Genomic DNA, 16,012 nt, shown 5'->3' on the forward strand with positions numbered 1-16,012 from the left:
CAGGAATTAAGGAAAATCTCTTCTTTTTTATGGAAATTGTGCACTAAATGAGTGGGTTTAACCCTTTCTCATAACTTTGGGTGCATGGTGTTTTTTTTTTGGGGGGGGGGGGGGGGGGAAGGGGGGGGGGGCAAAAGTTCCTAGGTGATAGAGAAATAGAAATATTTACCAGGTTGTGACCAGTTTTTACCTAATTCCAGCAGCTGCCATCATACCTGAGCATATAGAAGTCATGAATTCCTAGGAGAAGCAAGAGAGATGCATTACTTTACTATAGGAGCAGAGATGGATTGCAAGGGTTGAGTGAGTGAGTGAGTGAGTGAGTGAGTGAGTGTGTGTGTGTGTGTGTGTGTGTGTGAGAGAGAGTGACACCTCTACACCCCCCCCCCCCCCCCCTCCATAAAAAAAAATAGTTGAGATTAGTTTGTCAATGGTTGAGGGTCAGCAGAGAGGGTGCTGACAGGGTAAAGAGTGGGTGCATGCAGGGTGGGGTACACAGAGGGAGCAGAGTGGGTGCATAGGGGGTGCAGAGGAGTGCAGACAGGGTGGAGTACACGGAGGGTGCAAAGTGGGTGCATAGGGGGTGCAGGGGAGTGCATAGAGGGTGCATAGGGGGTGCAGACAGGTTGGGGTACACGGAGGGTGCAGAGGGGTGCAGTGCAGGAGTAGCAGAGTAGCACACTCCGCTTGCAGGCATGTGCTTTCTCTCCCTCCTTGTTGTGTTCAGGGTACAATGTTAAAAAGCCACCGCTAGTCGCCCCCAGTGCTCCTAGTCTCTCGGTCTTTTAGTCTCTGGTGCAGATTAAACGTCACGTCCGTACTTGAACTTGAATTTTATCCCATTGTACAGAGGCAGACCCAGCCACAGAGAGACAGAGAGCTCCCAGAGAACCAGGACTCCGCCATCTTCACCATTAAATAGTCCTCTCCCCCCACCCCCTCTCCAGTGCCAGCCAAGTGGAGCAGTGCAAAGTGCTGGGCAGTGAATTGCAGGGCAGTGCCAGCCTGACTGCAAGCAGGACCCACTCTCTGTCAGCCCCCTTACAACCAGCAGGGCAGCAGCTGCCCCCCTCTCTCTTCTGCATCATTATTCTAAGGTTTTTTTGGGCATCCTTTTGGGCAATCATTTTTATTTTTATTGCATTTTTTTTTTTTTTTTTGCATTGATGGGAGAAGTGCCACTGCCGGGCACCGTGGACATAACTGGAGTGGGCACAGCAGCAGCCAGCTCCTAACTTAAGAAGATACCCAAGTGGAGAAGTGCTTTCCCTGTTGGCAGAGCTGTGGGCACCGACCCCTACTTTTTTAATATAGTGATTTTTTTTATTTTTGATTTTTTTTTTGTGTGTGTTTTGCATTGAAGAAGAAAAATCAGGAGGAGGAGGAAGAAGAAGAAAAAGAAGGGAGAGAGGAGGAGGAGGAAGGAGCCCTGCAGATCTCCGGGCGATGCCACTGTAAATGCCAAGGCAATGTCCCGTCGCAAGCAAGGGAACCCGCAGCACTTGTTACAGAGGGAGATTCTTATACGTAAGTGCATATGGGGGGCTCTGGGACCAGGGGGAGAGGGGGTGGGTGTAGGTTGGGGGAACAGCTCCCCATCCAGCAGCAAAAGTTTCTGCAGAGAGGGAGGCAAGGGAAAGTTCCTGAGCACATGTGGTTCCTTCTTCTGACAGCCACTTTCAGGCTACTTCTTATACAACTACAGTATGTATCTGTCTATGTACTGTATCTGCCTATTTATGTATCCATTCTGTATCCAGTCTCATCTCCATGCAATGAAACCCCTGTTCAGTGTCCCTGTCTCTCATTCTGTATATTATGATTGCCAGATGTCAGATAGTCCATGCACCCCTCTTCCCCCACCATACAAGGAGGACATAGCAATGCAGAAGTTCTTCTGTAAAAGTTAGAGGGGGTAAAGAGGACGGTGAGGGGAACCTGGGCTGGGGGCAGCTAATGACAAACACATGGCTGTAACAAGATTACAAACTGCCTGGTTGTAAAAAGAAAAAAAAAACCTGGAAATGCAACCAAACTGGCAGCAGCAACAGCAGCAGCAGCAGCAGAGTCTGGGGAGGGGGGAGAGAGAGAGAGGAGGGGGTGCTGGATCAATTTATTAGGAGGGGAGGGAGACTGTGCACTCTGAGATGGGATACCTATCTGTAACGGGCACCCAGAGGCTCTGGGACCCTCCAAAACCCATGGTATGACTTATTGCCATCACTACCTGGTAGACCACTGTATAAAGTAGGTCACCTGGGGGCAAAGGGGGGGTAGTCAGTGTGGCCCATCTGGGGTATCTTGTTAAAGTATACCATGTGCCCAAATACACAAAGGGCTATTGGCAAATGCATGCATGCACAGAAATCTACATAGGCCATAACACACCTGTAAAATACAAATACTGCAAATATAGTGTCTGTTTATGCAGGAACCAGGATTATATATATATATATATATCCCTATTTAGGGAATGTAGAGTGTAATTACAGATATCGCTGTGCAATTGGTTAAATAAACGTATATTCGTTCGGTTACACCTGGACTAATATTAGTGCGGTAGTCACCTGCGAGCGGATCATGTCAGAAAGAGAAAATGCAGAATTATCCTGATACACATCAGTCAGACAGGTATTCGTTGGAAAATACAACACTTTGCCCCAGAGGGCTTGCAATCTAATAGCGACAGAAGAGTCAGTTGGAACACCTGAGGTAAAATTTCAGCAGCGCAGAGGATGTCAGACCTGTGGGGCATGTGGTGTGTTTATTAATATTTTTTTTTAAATATGAACGTTCCGGGAAAATAAATAGATAAGTATATTATAGTGCTGGCTGGTTGGACAGATCTGCTGCTAAATAATTTGTTCTTTAATATATCAAACCAAATAGAACAGCAAGCGGCGTGTTTATAACTGTCTTAAGCTGTGCTAATGTAATATATATATATATATATATATATATATATATATATTTTTTTTTTTTTATATAAGGGCATAAAACAAAAAATATTTATATTTAAATATATTTAAATTGCAATATAGTATGTAGTATTATAACATGGATAAAGTGTTATTTTATATATAAGATACACCTTTGTAGTGTCTGTCATGCCCTGGCAATGCCAATTAATATTTATATCTGGCTGAATTGTCTGTTTTCAGTGAATTTAGCTAGGGAAAGTCACTAGGTGGCCGGCTGAGGGCTATGCCCTAGAAATTGGGGTACAGGGGGACGGAGGTGGCAGGGGACCCTGATGCTGCTGCTTCACGTGAGGCGGTGACTGCTCCTGGTGTAATGATGAACCCAAGCTCAGCTCATTTTCCCGCCCACTGCCTGAGCTCTGCAAGCGGCTGCAGGGTCCTCCTTTCATGCCGGTCTCTTTCCAAGCCCTTTAAAAAATACAATAATAAAAAAAAAAAAACCCAAAGTACAACAGACTCCCCGTTGTCCCTGGGCTTCATCACACATCGCTCGGCTGTGGCGGTGGCATGTGGCCGGTGTGAACGAACCAGGGAAAGAGCCGGCTGCTTTTTGGGGGGGAGACAGAATATTTATGGTAGATTTTAACAAATTTAAATAAATAAATATATATAGGTATATATAAGGGGGCTCTCTCCTCCTCCTTCCCTGGCTTGCAGGGAGAGCTGCCTTCCCCTACTACAGCCCAGACCTCCTCTCCCTGCTTGGTAATTGTTCCCCCGTTTCATGGGAGATTTTTGTGGATTTGCTTGGAAATTGAGGCTTCTGTTCCTTCCCCGTAGGAGGAATTATTCTCAGTGTTTTTTTTATTTTACTTTTACGGTGCATATAGGAGTAATAATATCGGGGAGATGGGATCCTCGCTGTCAGAGGGGAAAATGCTGCCAGGCTTCTTGATTTGGCACCTTGGGTGTAATGATGATTTCATTTTTTTGCATGCAAAATGTAGGTTTGCAGACACCGAGATGAGCAGCTGTGCTCAGATCGTATCTTTTAATTTATTGTTATTTTTGACATTTTTGTCCCCCCACATTTTTTGGGGTAAGATCACTGATACATGAAATTCGGATTATGTCAAAATTGTAGCCCCTGAATGCAGGGGGGGTATAAGGCCTGTATGGGTTATTTTTTTTGGGGGGGGGGGGTAGGGATTGGGAATTCTTCAGTAAAGCCCTGGGCACGGCTATCTCAGGAACGCAGGAAGACGAGAACCAGGTAACTATCTTTTTTTTTTAAATTTCTCTTTGCATCTTCCTGATATTAGGACTATTGATCAGTGATCCAGAAATGACATCACTGGAGGCTTTTGAATATTCATGAGGTTCTTTGACAGCTGGGTTAACCCCTTCGTTGCTGCAGATATGGCCAACTTCCCTCTAGCTGATAAGGGTTTCAATTTTATTGACATTCTTTTTGCCGCTGCCGTAGTTTCGTGCTTTTGATGGGTTTTTAGAATGGTCTGATATGTGGTGTTGTACAAAGACCATGATATGCTGCAAAAAATGACATTTATTGTCAGTTTAATGTTGCCTAGTTGCCCCAATGTCTATTGGACTGTTGATCCTTACCTACTGTGTCCTGCAAGTGCTTTGATAGTTACCCCCATGCAAATGTAAAGTCTTCTGCAATGTATCTTAAGAAGTGTGTCGTGGTCAAACATGAGTTTCTTGTGTGCAGAATTGGCCGGCATTAAACACCCATCTGTTTTTTAAAAATTATTTCCCATGTCGTCTTGCAACCAGTGTGCATGCCAGCAATTTGGAAATGTGTGTAAAGTTATAGATGAGTTCTGATGCTATGGATGGGGACTTGTAAGCCCCTTGGATTCAATAGTTTGCATGTTGACTTTTGCACGATACAAAAAATTCACAGAGTACAGTAGGCAGTTAGGTTGGGGGGGTGTGTGTGACACCCCCAAGAGATGATCAAATTATGCAAATGAAAAGATACACACACACACACAGGCATTTTGGGGTGTATCCCAGAAAAAGGCATTTAAAGGCACGTTAGAGTGCAAGTTCTTGTGTCTTTGTGTTGGTTAATTAGCTGTAGTGTATTGATTATACAGCGTACAGCCCCGCATTGCTTCCTCCTTGTGCTGTGGATCATGTTGACATCTGAATAAACAACAGCGAAGGCTAGACGGCGTTACTTGCTGGCTCGAAACCTGAAATCAGCAACATGCGGCTGCACTGGGATAAGAACTAGTCGTGCGTCTTATTAAATATAATATCTCGCATTTATCATACTGTGCAAAAACAAAACTGCAAACGAGATGGGCGAGAGAAAGAGAGAGAGAGAGAGAGAGAGAGAGTGTGTGTGCGGATGTTTCAGCATGAAAATACCTGCAGATGTAACTCAGAGAGTAGTCAAACCAGTTTTTATTGTTTATTGTTTAAATTCTCTCTGGTCGGCGTGATATAGGAATCTAGGGCCCCGGAAAACCTTATTTGCCATCAGAGATCGCCTTATGAGTTTGCAGTGAAATTGGCCTAAGTCATGTTACTTAACAAATCCCATACCTGCGATTCCGCGCCATTCTGCACCTTGCCTTGCGCGCACCTAGTTTTCTCAGTTAAAGAAAAAAAGAACCACATCCGAAATGTCTTATCTCCGAAGACATCTGGGCCTCTTACTGGGTCCAGCACCACCACGTCGAGATGTGTCTTATCCGATAATACAGAGCCAACCTTACACGTTAAATGTACACACAGACATAATAACTGCAATTAAGGCCCTCCGATTAATATTGGCTTAATGACGTTTTCTTTTTTTTCTTGTTCTCGCCGATTTCGCACTACCTTATGTCCGATGATAGTGACGTTATTTATTCTGCACATCTGACGCAGTTTGCAGATGGGTGCAAAGAGCGCAGTACCCCTTTGCACATTTAAATACACTTTTACATTTTTTTACGTCGCTTCGTGGACTCTTATTGCCTTCTCTGATTTGTATAAATTACATAATCCCTGCCTTAAGATTTCATCAGCTATGAGTCAATGGTTTCCTCTGAATATCAGAGAGATGGCTTATTTCCCCATGGAATCTCAGGCAGTGTATTACACTTACAGCCACAGAGAAAAAGTGTTTATACTTTCTGCATCTGTATGTAATGTCATGCACCTTTTGCGAGCGAAACTATCGTTCCTCAACGTAACAAAATAAAATATGTATTGGTCATATGGCTGTAGTGTAATACCCAGGCGATTAAAAGTCTTTGTGCAATGGAATAAGTTGGCTAAGCCGTTAATTGCCAAAAAGGTAGCGTATTTCAGGAACACAATTGCGACTGGGTCGCTCTTGCAGGCTAGGAAGAAACCTGACATCCGCTCCACGTATCACTTAAATGTCTATGCATGAAGAAAGGCTTGTGAACATTTTCAGAGTTCACTTTGTAACGACGCAAACCCACCTACCATCGCCATATCACGAACACCCCATTATGTACCGTAGATTCCACTTGCATGCAATGATGCGATTTGTATTTATTTGGTACAATTGACACATTTTTGAAGCTCATTTGCAAAAAAACTTTTTGCATTTCATTTTTGCTACAAGAGGTTGCACGGTTTTTGCATGGCTTGAGAATCATTAGGTTATAACGCAGTGCGGGGAAACAAAGATGGATCAGCCTATAGACACTAGGAGCTGACACTTGTTTCCAGAAGTTGATTGGGACGTAAATCTGCTTTTTTTGCATGCAAACAGCCTGACCACTTCGAATGACTTTGTCTTGTGTGTATCATACGACGCTGTTGAAAGCAGTTTAAAAAAAATAAAAATAAACTTTACATCTTCACTGACGTTGAATATTTGAAGCTGCGTATCTCGGTTGGACCCTAAGGCATTTTAACTGACAAGCACTGGCTACTAGGGGGAGCTCCGAGCCTGTAGGATTCGGAGCTGGTGGCTTTTATTCCTTTGTAGCGTTACTGCAAAATGTCAGAATCAACATACAAGCCTGTTTACTGCTCCAACATCTGAGGCACAAAGAGGACATTTACTTTGGCAAATCCACTCAGGCCAACTTATGCTTGGTGCCGCGCTCAAACCCTCTTGACCATAACACGTCACTGGCCTGCGACATGACTGTTAACAAACTTTACCTCCTGTCACTGATCTTGTGGGCGATAAGGTGCACCAGACACAAGTGCAGCATTCCAACAAGCATTTTGATTGTTTATTATTTTTGCAACAAAACAATAAAAATGTAAACGGTTGCAAACTGGTGGATTACTGAGCGGTACCCCCCCCCCCACCTCTTTTTGAACTTCCCCATCATTAACGACCCATATTTAGTAAGGATTTCGGCTGCCTTACAGGACTGCTGCCTTTGTTTTGTAATTGCAGAGTGCGAAATGCAGCATCCCCCTTGCCCTGATTCCACTTACTTGTGCCTTATGTCTTACAGATAATAGCACAATACTATTACTTGCATTGAAGATTATACACTTTAGCTGCCTAAGGCTTACGTTATCCGAGCCCAGCCATTGATTCGTTCTCATTTTAGGGTGCGTGGAAGTAAGGAGAAGGTGGGGAATTACCCTACGAGGAGCGAAAGCTTTTATAGTGATCCGAAAGAGAAATAAATTAGGTCAGAAAAAAAAAAACGTGCTGTCAAACGTCGTAAAAAGAGCTTTCAGTCTTAAGCACGGGATGCTAGAAATTTATCTGATGAGTCCTGTACTTCATTGAGTGTTTGAATGGTGCACGGTGGGGCCCTACAGACTGCGCACTGCCTATCCCTTAAAGGCGGGGAGTGGGGGTGGAGGGGGGGGGGTGTGTGATTTCCAAACACATGGAGTAATATTACATATGGTAATTTAACTCATTGCACTTAATTCCGCAGCGTGCAGTATACACTAAAGTATGTGTAAAGTCACTGTATATAGACATGGATGAGATAATAATAATGATAATAAAAAGTATTACACCCCCCTCAAAAAAAAAAGCAATTCATAAATTGTAAAACATCTCTGCCCCTCCAGGTTTGCTTGCGGCATGCTCAACGAATTGTTGGCGGTTGAACGGTTAATACCGGGGCTGTTGTTTCCCGTTGTCACTGTTTCTCACTTCACACATTTTCTCAAAGCAACCCCACAATAGTCACCGACTCGAAGTGCCTTTATTTATATCAGCAACACCCCGAGTTGGAGTAGTGCGCTGCTAGCAAAATATAAATATAAAAATTTCCTTTGAAAAATTTTGTTTTCACACACAGAAGACGTTGCCGGGGGGAAAAAAAAATCGTTGTTTTCAATTTTTTATTAGCATTTTTTTGTTTTTACTTTGCATATTGCAAAAAGAGATTCCAATTCTGGAACTTGCATTGGCTCCCCCCCGCCCCCATTATATATTTATAGTTTCAATAAAGTATATTTATATTTTCAATAACCCCTGGATTTGTGCTCCGGCACAGCTCACAAACTGTGAGAGAAGCCCTTTTAAATTAACTCCATTCACGCTAAATTCTAAGCTTCAATACAAGCTAAAATATGCATATTTTTTAAATCTGTTTATCGGCCAGCCATCTTCCTAATCATCTAGCTGCAAAAAGGGAGAAGTGCCTTAAGATTTTGAAGGCAAATGAAAGACGGCGTAGAGGTCCGCTGGGTAAAATAATATCTCTATTTTGTAGAGAACAACGTCATTATTTATGTGTTTAAATTAAGAATATTTTGATGGTTTTTGCGATGACGCAGTTAGCATCTATATATTGCGGATCACAGGCTACTGATGAATGACGATTCTTTTAGGTGTGGGCATTCATTGGCCTCATTTTGGCAAAAGTGCAAAATCAAAATTGGGGAAAAATCTAAATTGCAACGATTATTTCAATCGTCGCTACAGATTAATGTTTAAGGCGGGGATAACGTGACAATCATTGGCTCAGTAGTTTGGGAATTAGCGTTGCATTAACAAAAACAAGCCTCCTTATGTTTATTATCCTCATGCGTTAATGTCTATCGTATTGTTTTTGTTTATTTGCTGTGGATCAAGCGTTACATTTAATATTTGGTTGCATGGGTCTGCGCTTGGTGGACAGTGCGCCGCACCAAATACCCAACGCAGGAATGAAGTTGCAATTATAGAGAGATCACGTTTTAATGCAACATATCATGTGAATTCATTCTTAGCTGGTAGCCTTGGTTTTGGGCAATCTATTTTGACTTTATTTATTTTACTATTGATGTCTTTATAATTTTTTTTTTTTTATTCTTTATTTTTGGCCTTTCGAAGTCGTACGTAATGTTTTTTCCTTTGCAGCATTTATAAAGCTTACGATTTTTGTCCGTATCTAGATTTGCTGATTGTTTTAGAGAATAGTTATACGTGAGAAAGTATATAACCCTCCATGCGACTTAATATTTTAGATTTATGAAGTGTAAGAGGCATTCCATCTATTACTTACTGCAACCTATGACAAGTCCTGCAAAGATCCCAGTGGTTAAAAATGTATAGTTTCAGGCAGAGAACAGTAAAACAACTTAATGTAACTACATCTACTTCACAGGAGATATAAATTCTCTGGAGTGACACTTAAAGTGTGTTACTAAACCTTGATTCTATCACATCACTTAAGATATCTCGCTACATCCAAGTGTATAGTGGGGGGTTAATAGGTGTGTGTATTTATCGGAAGGAAGCATTAATCCCATATAAAGCGTTTATTGCATGGAATAGGAAATCTCTCGGCTGAGATTGAACTGATACATTTAACGATAAATAGATACCCAATAAAATCGATAGGTGGAATAATCAGTAGCGTTGTATTCATTATATAAATGTACAATTTCGGGTCATGCCTGTTTCTAGGGAAAACTATTGAGGTTCTGTTAAGTACTTACTGTAAATCCAGAGGGGGCCAAGTGAAATTTCCATGGGTGTAAATGAAGTGCCTAAATTCTTTTTAGCAACCCTCTGCCAGAGGGGTCTGCAGTGCAATGTGTGCAACCGGAATAAGGGTATCATTAACTTGTCCTCGGTTGCAATGGAAACTATTTGTCCTGTATTAATGACATATTGGAGTTAAAGGACGTTTAGCAGGGAACGTGCCCCGCTGCAAACCGTTTCTACAGAATCGGGGGTGCAGGCAGATCAGGGCTGGGGTGCCAGGCAAATTTACTGTCATGCTATAGTTTTAAAAATAAAAAAACAAACGCAATTGAATTGCACAAAGGAATGTTATTGGCAGTAGGTGATACAGGTAATGGATTTTGATTATACGTATCAGGAATTATGGCGTAGTTCAAGTCATCGTTTGTTTGACATACTTGACCTGAGACAAAGTATCTAGATACATTGGGTAATATTTGTGAACTATAGAGATATGTCATATTTCTATATATATATTCGGTTTGCTTGTACCCTGGAATATGTGTGCAAAACATACATAGGTTTTGTGCCTATGAAAATCTGTGCATTGCTGCTACATAGGTGGCTTAGTGTGCCCATTAAATGCATGTAAATTAAAGGCAGTATGCAGAGTGTGCATTGTATATCTGGGTGTAAAACCAGGCATATGTCATGCGATCAGTAATGATGATTATTGTGCAAAAGTTTGGCATGCGGCATTTAAATAGTCAGGGGAACCAGGTGTCAGTTGATATAGGCCCCAAAAGCAGTTTACTTATAGGGTATAAGATGAGAAATTGACTGGCACCCGTTAGCAATTTTAACAAAGCAGTCGTTCAGGATGTCTTGTGAACGGGCACCACTCAGTATATGCAAAACATGAAACAAAATGAGCAAATGATATGAAACAGTATTTTGCCATTACAGCATCTGTTCCGTTTACTATGAGCGGGCGTGGCCGGGATGCTTTTAGGATTGTCACCCCCGCGTACAGTAATATCACAATAAGATTATGCATCCTTTTTATTTGACATTATCCTCGAAGGGTCTATCAAGCATTTCGACAATCGCTTTACCCTCCCCGCCATCTTGCATCGATGGCCTGAATTGTGGTTGTCAGGTCCGCCCGTTGCAAAAATAGAGCGGTGATATATATATTTTTATTTTTTAAGTAACCGTTTTGGTAAATAGCAGACACAACGGTAGAACGATCACATAAGTGCTAAACAGTTTCCAGGGGAACTTTTATTTTTTTTATAAACTATTATTTTGGCCCCCTGTATTATTACAAGCAGCTGGTAATGCCCTAAAATAAATAAATCCTGCTTCATTTTCCTATGATAAGCCTCCGTAGCGGCAATATTTGTTTAGATTAATAGACTTGGGGACATTTTATGCAGAAACGTTGTGTTCTTGAGTCACGCAGGAAAAACAATAATCTTTTCAAAAAACAAACTATCTGCTACGGTTGCTACTTTTTTGTGGCGATGAATTAGCGTCATGAATAATCTTGCAAAAAAATAAGCACATATAATTTTTTTTTTATTCTGGCGCTGGTCACATTTTTTGAAACATTTTTTGGTGAAAGGCATTAACGATCGAAGCCGCGGGTTTTTCTGCTCCCACGTTTATTTTTTGTTTGCTGGAGAAATAAAATACTGGGGAATGCATTAAATGTTGCGAGTGAGAGAATACAGGTATAATCTCAAGTGTTATGTATAGCCAAGGGCATGCCGTATCTCCTGTGACGGAGGGGGGGGGGGGGGTTTACAGGAACTAGCAGCTATTAGGAGGAGACATCTATCCCTGGTCTACTTGTTTATGCCATCGATAACTTTAACACAGATGTCCTCGCGCATAGTTTATGGGGGGAGGGGGGGTTGTCTGTTAAAATAGATCTGTGTGTGGACAGGTTCAATTATCTCCTGGAAGGGCAACGCTTTTAGCAAGTCGAGAGTCGGCACGGTTTGGCAAATGCAGTTTTCAAAAAGTATTTTATTTTTGAACCCGTCAAGTATTGGAATTTGCAAAAAAAAAAACGAATTGTATGTAGACTGTTTTTATAACTTTTTAGGGAACACTGTATTGGGTTGTATATTTTTTTTGCAATGTTATTTTTGCAGATTTTTAACCAATACGCGTTGTCCTTCAATTTAATTTTTTATTTTATTTTATTTCATGAAATAATTGAAATTGAAATTTTGAAAATTTTATTTTCATGAAACACTAGGTTTCCGCTAGTCCGTCTCATGCCTTGTTTTCTTTGTTGTGTGCCCCATTACAGCTGAGCAGCACCATGTCGAAACGGTAATCACAGATGATGACGACGGCCTCCCCATCCCGGAACCTGGGACCATCAGCCTGTCCGGCAGCGGGACTGACCCAGACTTGTTAACATGTGGACAGTGTCAAATGAATTTCCCTCTGGGAGACATCTTGGTTTTTATAGAGCACAAGAGAAAACAATGCGGGGGTCCGAGCGGAGGCTGCTATGAAAAGAATCTGGATAAAAGTAGCCCCCCGCCCCCGTCTCGCTCCGAGCTCAGGAAAGTGGCAGAGCCGGTAGAAATCGGTATCCAGGTCACGCCGGACGAGGATGACCGCCTTCACACGCCTACAAAAGGGATTTGTCCGAAGCAGGAGAACATTGCAGGTAATGGTCTGTTTCTCTGTTGACGCTGCGGACGTTGGCGGATGGTGACGTTGTCTTGTGTACTGTCCTAAAAAAAGGCCTAAATGTGTCCGTTGGGCCTAAGTAATAGTTACATGTGTATAGAGGAGGAGGGAGAGAGATTGATGTGTTTTATGCAAGTTCAAAAAGTTACACAATAACTAATTCTTGGCTTACAAGGCATATAGGGGGGTCTGTTTACTAAGCCTGGGGTGGAGATAACGTTTACAGAGATAAAGTACCAGCGAATCAGCCCCTAACTGTCATACCACATGTGGTGTTCAAAAAATGACAGCTGGGATCTGAGTGGCTGGTACTTCGCCTCTGTAAACGTTACCTCTATCCAAGGCTTAGTAAATATTCCCCAAAAAAGGCATTTAGCTGAATATCCTGCTTTTCCCAGATTTTAGTGCAGAAGATGCCCATCCAGGAGATACAGCGACACAACCCTGATCATTTAGGATTCACCTGTTTTTTCTTTTAACATACAAAGAGTCCGAGTGTTTTGTTGACCCAACATATATGGAACAATTTAATTATTGGTCTTCCCATCCACTACTATAGACTTGGTGCCTCCTTAGAAATGATTAAATGCTAATCAGTAGGCAGCTTCCGTGTGCCCATGTCAGATAGCCAGCTGGCCCCATTCTCTGCAGTTGCGCCCTATATGACATGAAGACGATATGAGCAACCATGAACCAGCGCCGTGTGACTGTGTATCTACAGGTGATCAGTAAACGTATACAAATATCATTTCTATAGGACCCAGGGACAAAGCCTCCTTTCGTCTCCACCCGTTGAGAGTCCCACCCTACGGGTTAATCTGTTCATAGAGCTCCGGCCTCTGTGTACAGTGCTGACCCAGTCGCATGTAATAAGCACCATTTAAACAAGCATTTAATCAGCAGATTAAAGCGTCAGAATCTCTGTTTCTATCGTGTGAACTTGCAGCTTTAATCTGGCTGCTGCAGATACTCACAGATACCTTATGAGCCTGAAGTTGCATTGATTTGCATGTTAGAAGTCTGGGGATTAACGCTAATCCTAAACCTATTTATACTGAAGTCTGTGTGAAGGAGAGTTCCCTTTTCCCTGTTCCTAGAATGCAAACCTGCCATCCATTCCCTTGTCATAGAAACCGTTTCTCCAACGGAAGCCAAGATCTCCCATCTAACGCACGCACACGGATTGACATAGTTTCCTGCAGAAGTAACAGATGAGGAAAGCATTCGGAACGTTGGAATTCCCAGATAGAAGAGATGGGGGAATCGCAGCATTTGTGATAAGGGGTCCGCGTCTCCCAGCGTGCCTGTGCAGATTACTGTTGTAAAGAGGCAGGCAAAACACAGGGCCTGTGAACAGAAATCAGCATTATTATTATTGTCTTCCGTTATGTCTGATAGTATTATTTTACAATATATGGAAGCAGGACCAGACGTGCCTGCAACCTGCAAGAGGTTTTTCCTTTGAGTTTTTTTTTTTTTAATTTTCTCCATCTGAGATTTTTATCGCAAACTTTTAAAGCATTTAAAGGTTAATATTAGAAATAGTAGCACAGATTTGCTGAAAAATAAAACAGCTTCTCCTTTATTTTACCTTGCAACAATATATATATATATATATATATATATATATATATATATATAATACAGGGGCTCAACACTTGAGCCCCTTGTATTTGTATTTACCAGAGCATGTGGTCACAGGCCACTGCACCCCAACCTCGGAACGGTTTGCACCCCATTTGTAGGAATGGCGGTTGTGGTGGTATCCTGTATATATATATATATAAAATTAAAAGATTTTCTCTCCTTAAAACAAAACGGTTCTATCTAATAAACTGGAGAGATGAAAGAATAAGCCACGGACGGCTCGGATGTAAAGTGTAATTTAATGTGGCAGAAGCATTCATTATTTTAGCGTAATTGAATCCTTAGGATCGCAACGAATGCAATTCATGGATGTAGTTGTTCGTTGTTGTTTTTTTTAAACTGCGTAGAAAACGAGTGGGAGGCGGGGTACGTGTGAACAACTTCATCTGTCAAATTGGGTATAAGGGACGGTTCACTATACTCCAAAGGAACGAATGAATGAAAAAATGTACAGTGATATCTAGGAGCCTTTCAAAAAGGAATCCGTTATATATAATCCCCCACATGTACAGGCCCATACGCGCTAGGTGAGTCGCGGCGCCACCGCCGTCGCTCCCGGATGAACAATCGAATGCATTCGCACAGCCCTCCCACTGAGCACGCAGTTATAGACAACATTGCAGGCAAGTGCGCATCGTTAACGATATTGGCTGTACACACTAGACAATGAATGATATATTGTCAACGATATCTTTATCATTTATATTGGTAAGGATGTATCGTTTAGTGGACCTTATTCTGGCTGATTCACAAAGCTAAGAATTTGCAACCTTGCGAGTCCGTCAGACACCGCCCTGCGAATGCAGATACGCACCCCCTTCCCCCTTGCATGCCGCATTTGTACGCACGGGCTCCAAATGGATGTTTAACATAAACATCCATTCGCCGGCTGTGGGGGAACACCCACATCATTCGATGGTCGCCGACCATCGAATGATGTGGAGGGTGCACGCACATCTAAGGTGACTACGAGGTAACCTTAGATGTGTGTGGGCATACAGAAGGAAGTGGGCACCCACGTCACCGGGCGATTACCAGCGTTTTCATGGAAAAGGGTATGAACCGTGAATGTCTCTTTGGAGTCATTCTTTTTTTAGAAGGAAGTATTGCCCGTCGGGATCAATCAGATTCCACCCACCACTGAGCTGGTGCACTCTGCAGACTCTGATTGGGCAGTGGTCGCACTTTTGAAATGTTTTAGTAAATAAATATACCCTTTGGCGTTCACTGAGTAGAGCACCGTTTACTTGGCTATTGTAGAAGATTTGTCACACTACCTTGTTTTATAACAGTTGTAAGCAACATCCGGCACTGCTGCGGTGGAACTACAATGCCCAGCATTCTCTGTCATGGTTTTAGCAGTAGAACTGTTGCAGGGCATCTGGGTTGCCTGACGTCGCCTTATGTGTTGCCTGGTAGGTTACTGTGAAGTCCTTATTACAGTATGCAGTATATTGCACATGACATATTTAGGGCCTGTAAGACAGATTCTCGAAGCTTAAACGGAGAGTGATAAACAGCCAGCCAATCAGCTCCTTTCTGACATTTTTCAAGCACAGTCTGTGACATGGCAGGTAGGAGCTGATTGGCTGGCTGTTTATCATTCTCCATTTTATCACTTTTGAAGCTTAGTGCATCTGGGCCTGTGTGTTAGAAGCAGGTGACCTGTGACGTTGGTTTTTCTGTTCACAATTACTGCCCGCTGCTTCCTTATAGCCACCAAGTGCAGTAAAAGTATTGTGCCTGACATCACAGGGGCCTCTGGTGCAGCAGTCGGAATTAGAAAGACCTGTACATTATATTATATTATTACGGTTATTACTTGCAGGTGCTCGGAAGTACCGGTTATGTGCCT

At 42.4% G+C, this 16,012-nt stretch overlaps 1 protein-coding gene across 9 annotated transcripts in view; it reads left to right on the forward strand.

Moving 5' to 3' along the window:
- Positions 1 to 619: 619 nt before the first annotated feature.
- BCL11B (BCL11 transcription factor B) overlaps positions 620 to 16,012 on the forward strand; it is an 81,489-nt gene continuing 66,096 nt past the window's right edge. For 2 of the 9 annotated variants that reach the window (XM_083166626.1, XM_083166627.1), the window contains exons 1-2: positions 620 to 1,527; positions 12,119 to 12,487. In XM_083166626.1, the coding sequence (XP_083022752.1) occupies positions 1,470 to 1,527; positions 12,119 to 12,487 (427 nt within the window). In that variant the 5' untranslated portion in view covers positions 620 to 1,469. The other 7 variants (XM_083166628.1, XM_083166631.1, XM_083166633.1 and 4 more) reach the window with 7 other exon arrangements.

This window comes from Crinia signifera, chromosome 12, assembly GCF_055691185.1.
Source record: "Crinia signifera chromosome 12, ASM5569118v1, whole genome shotgun sequence".
In the NCBI taxonomy this organism is placed as follows: Eukaryota; Metazoa; Chordata; class Amphibia; order Anura; family Myobatrachidae; genus Crinia; species Crinia signifera.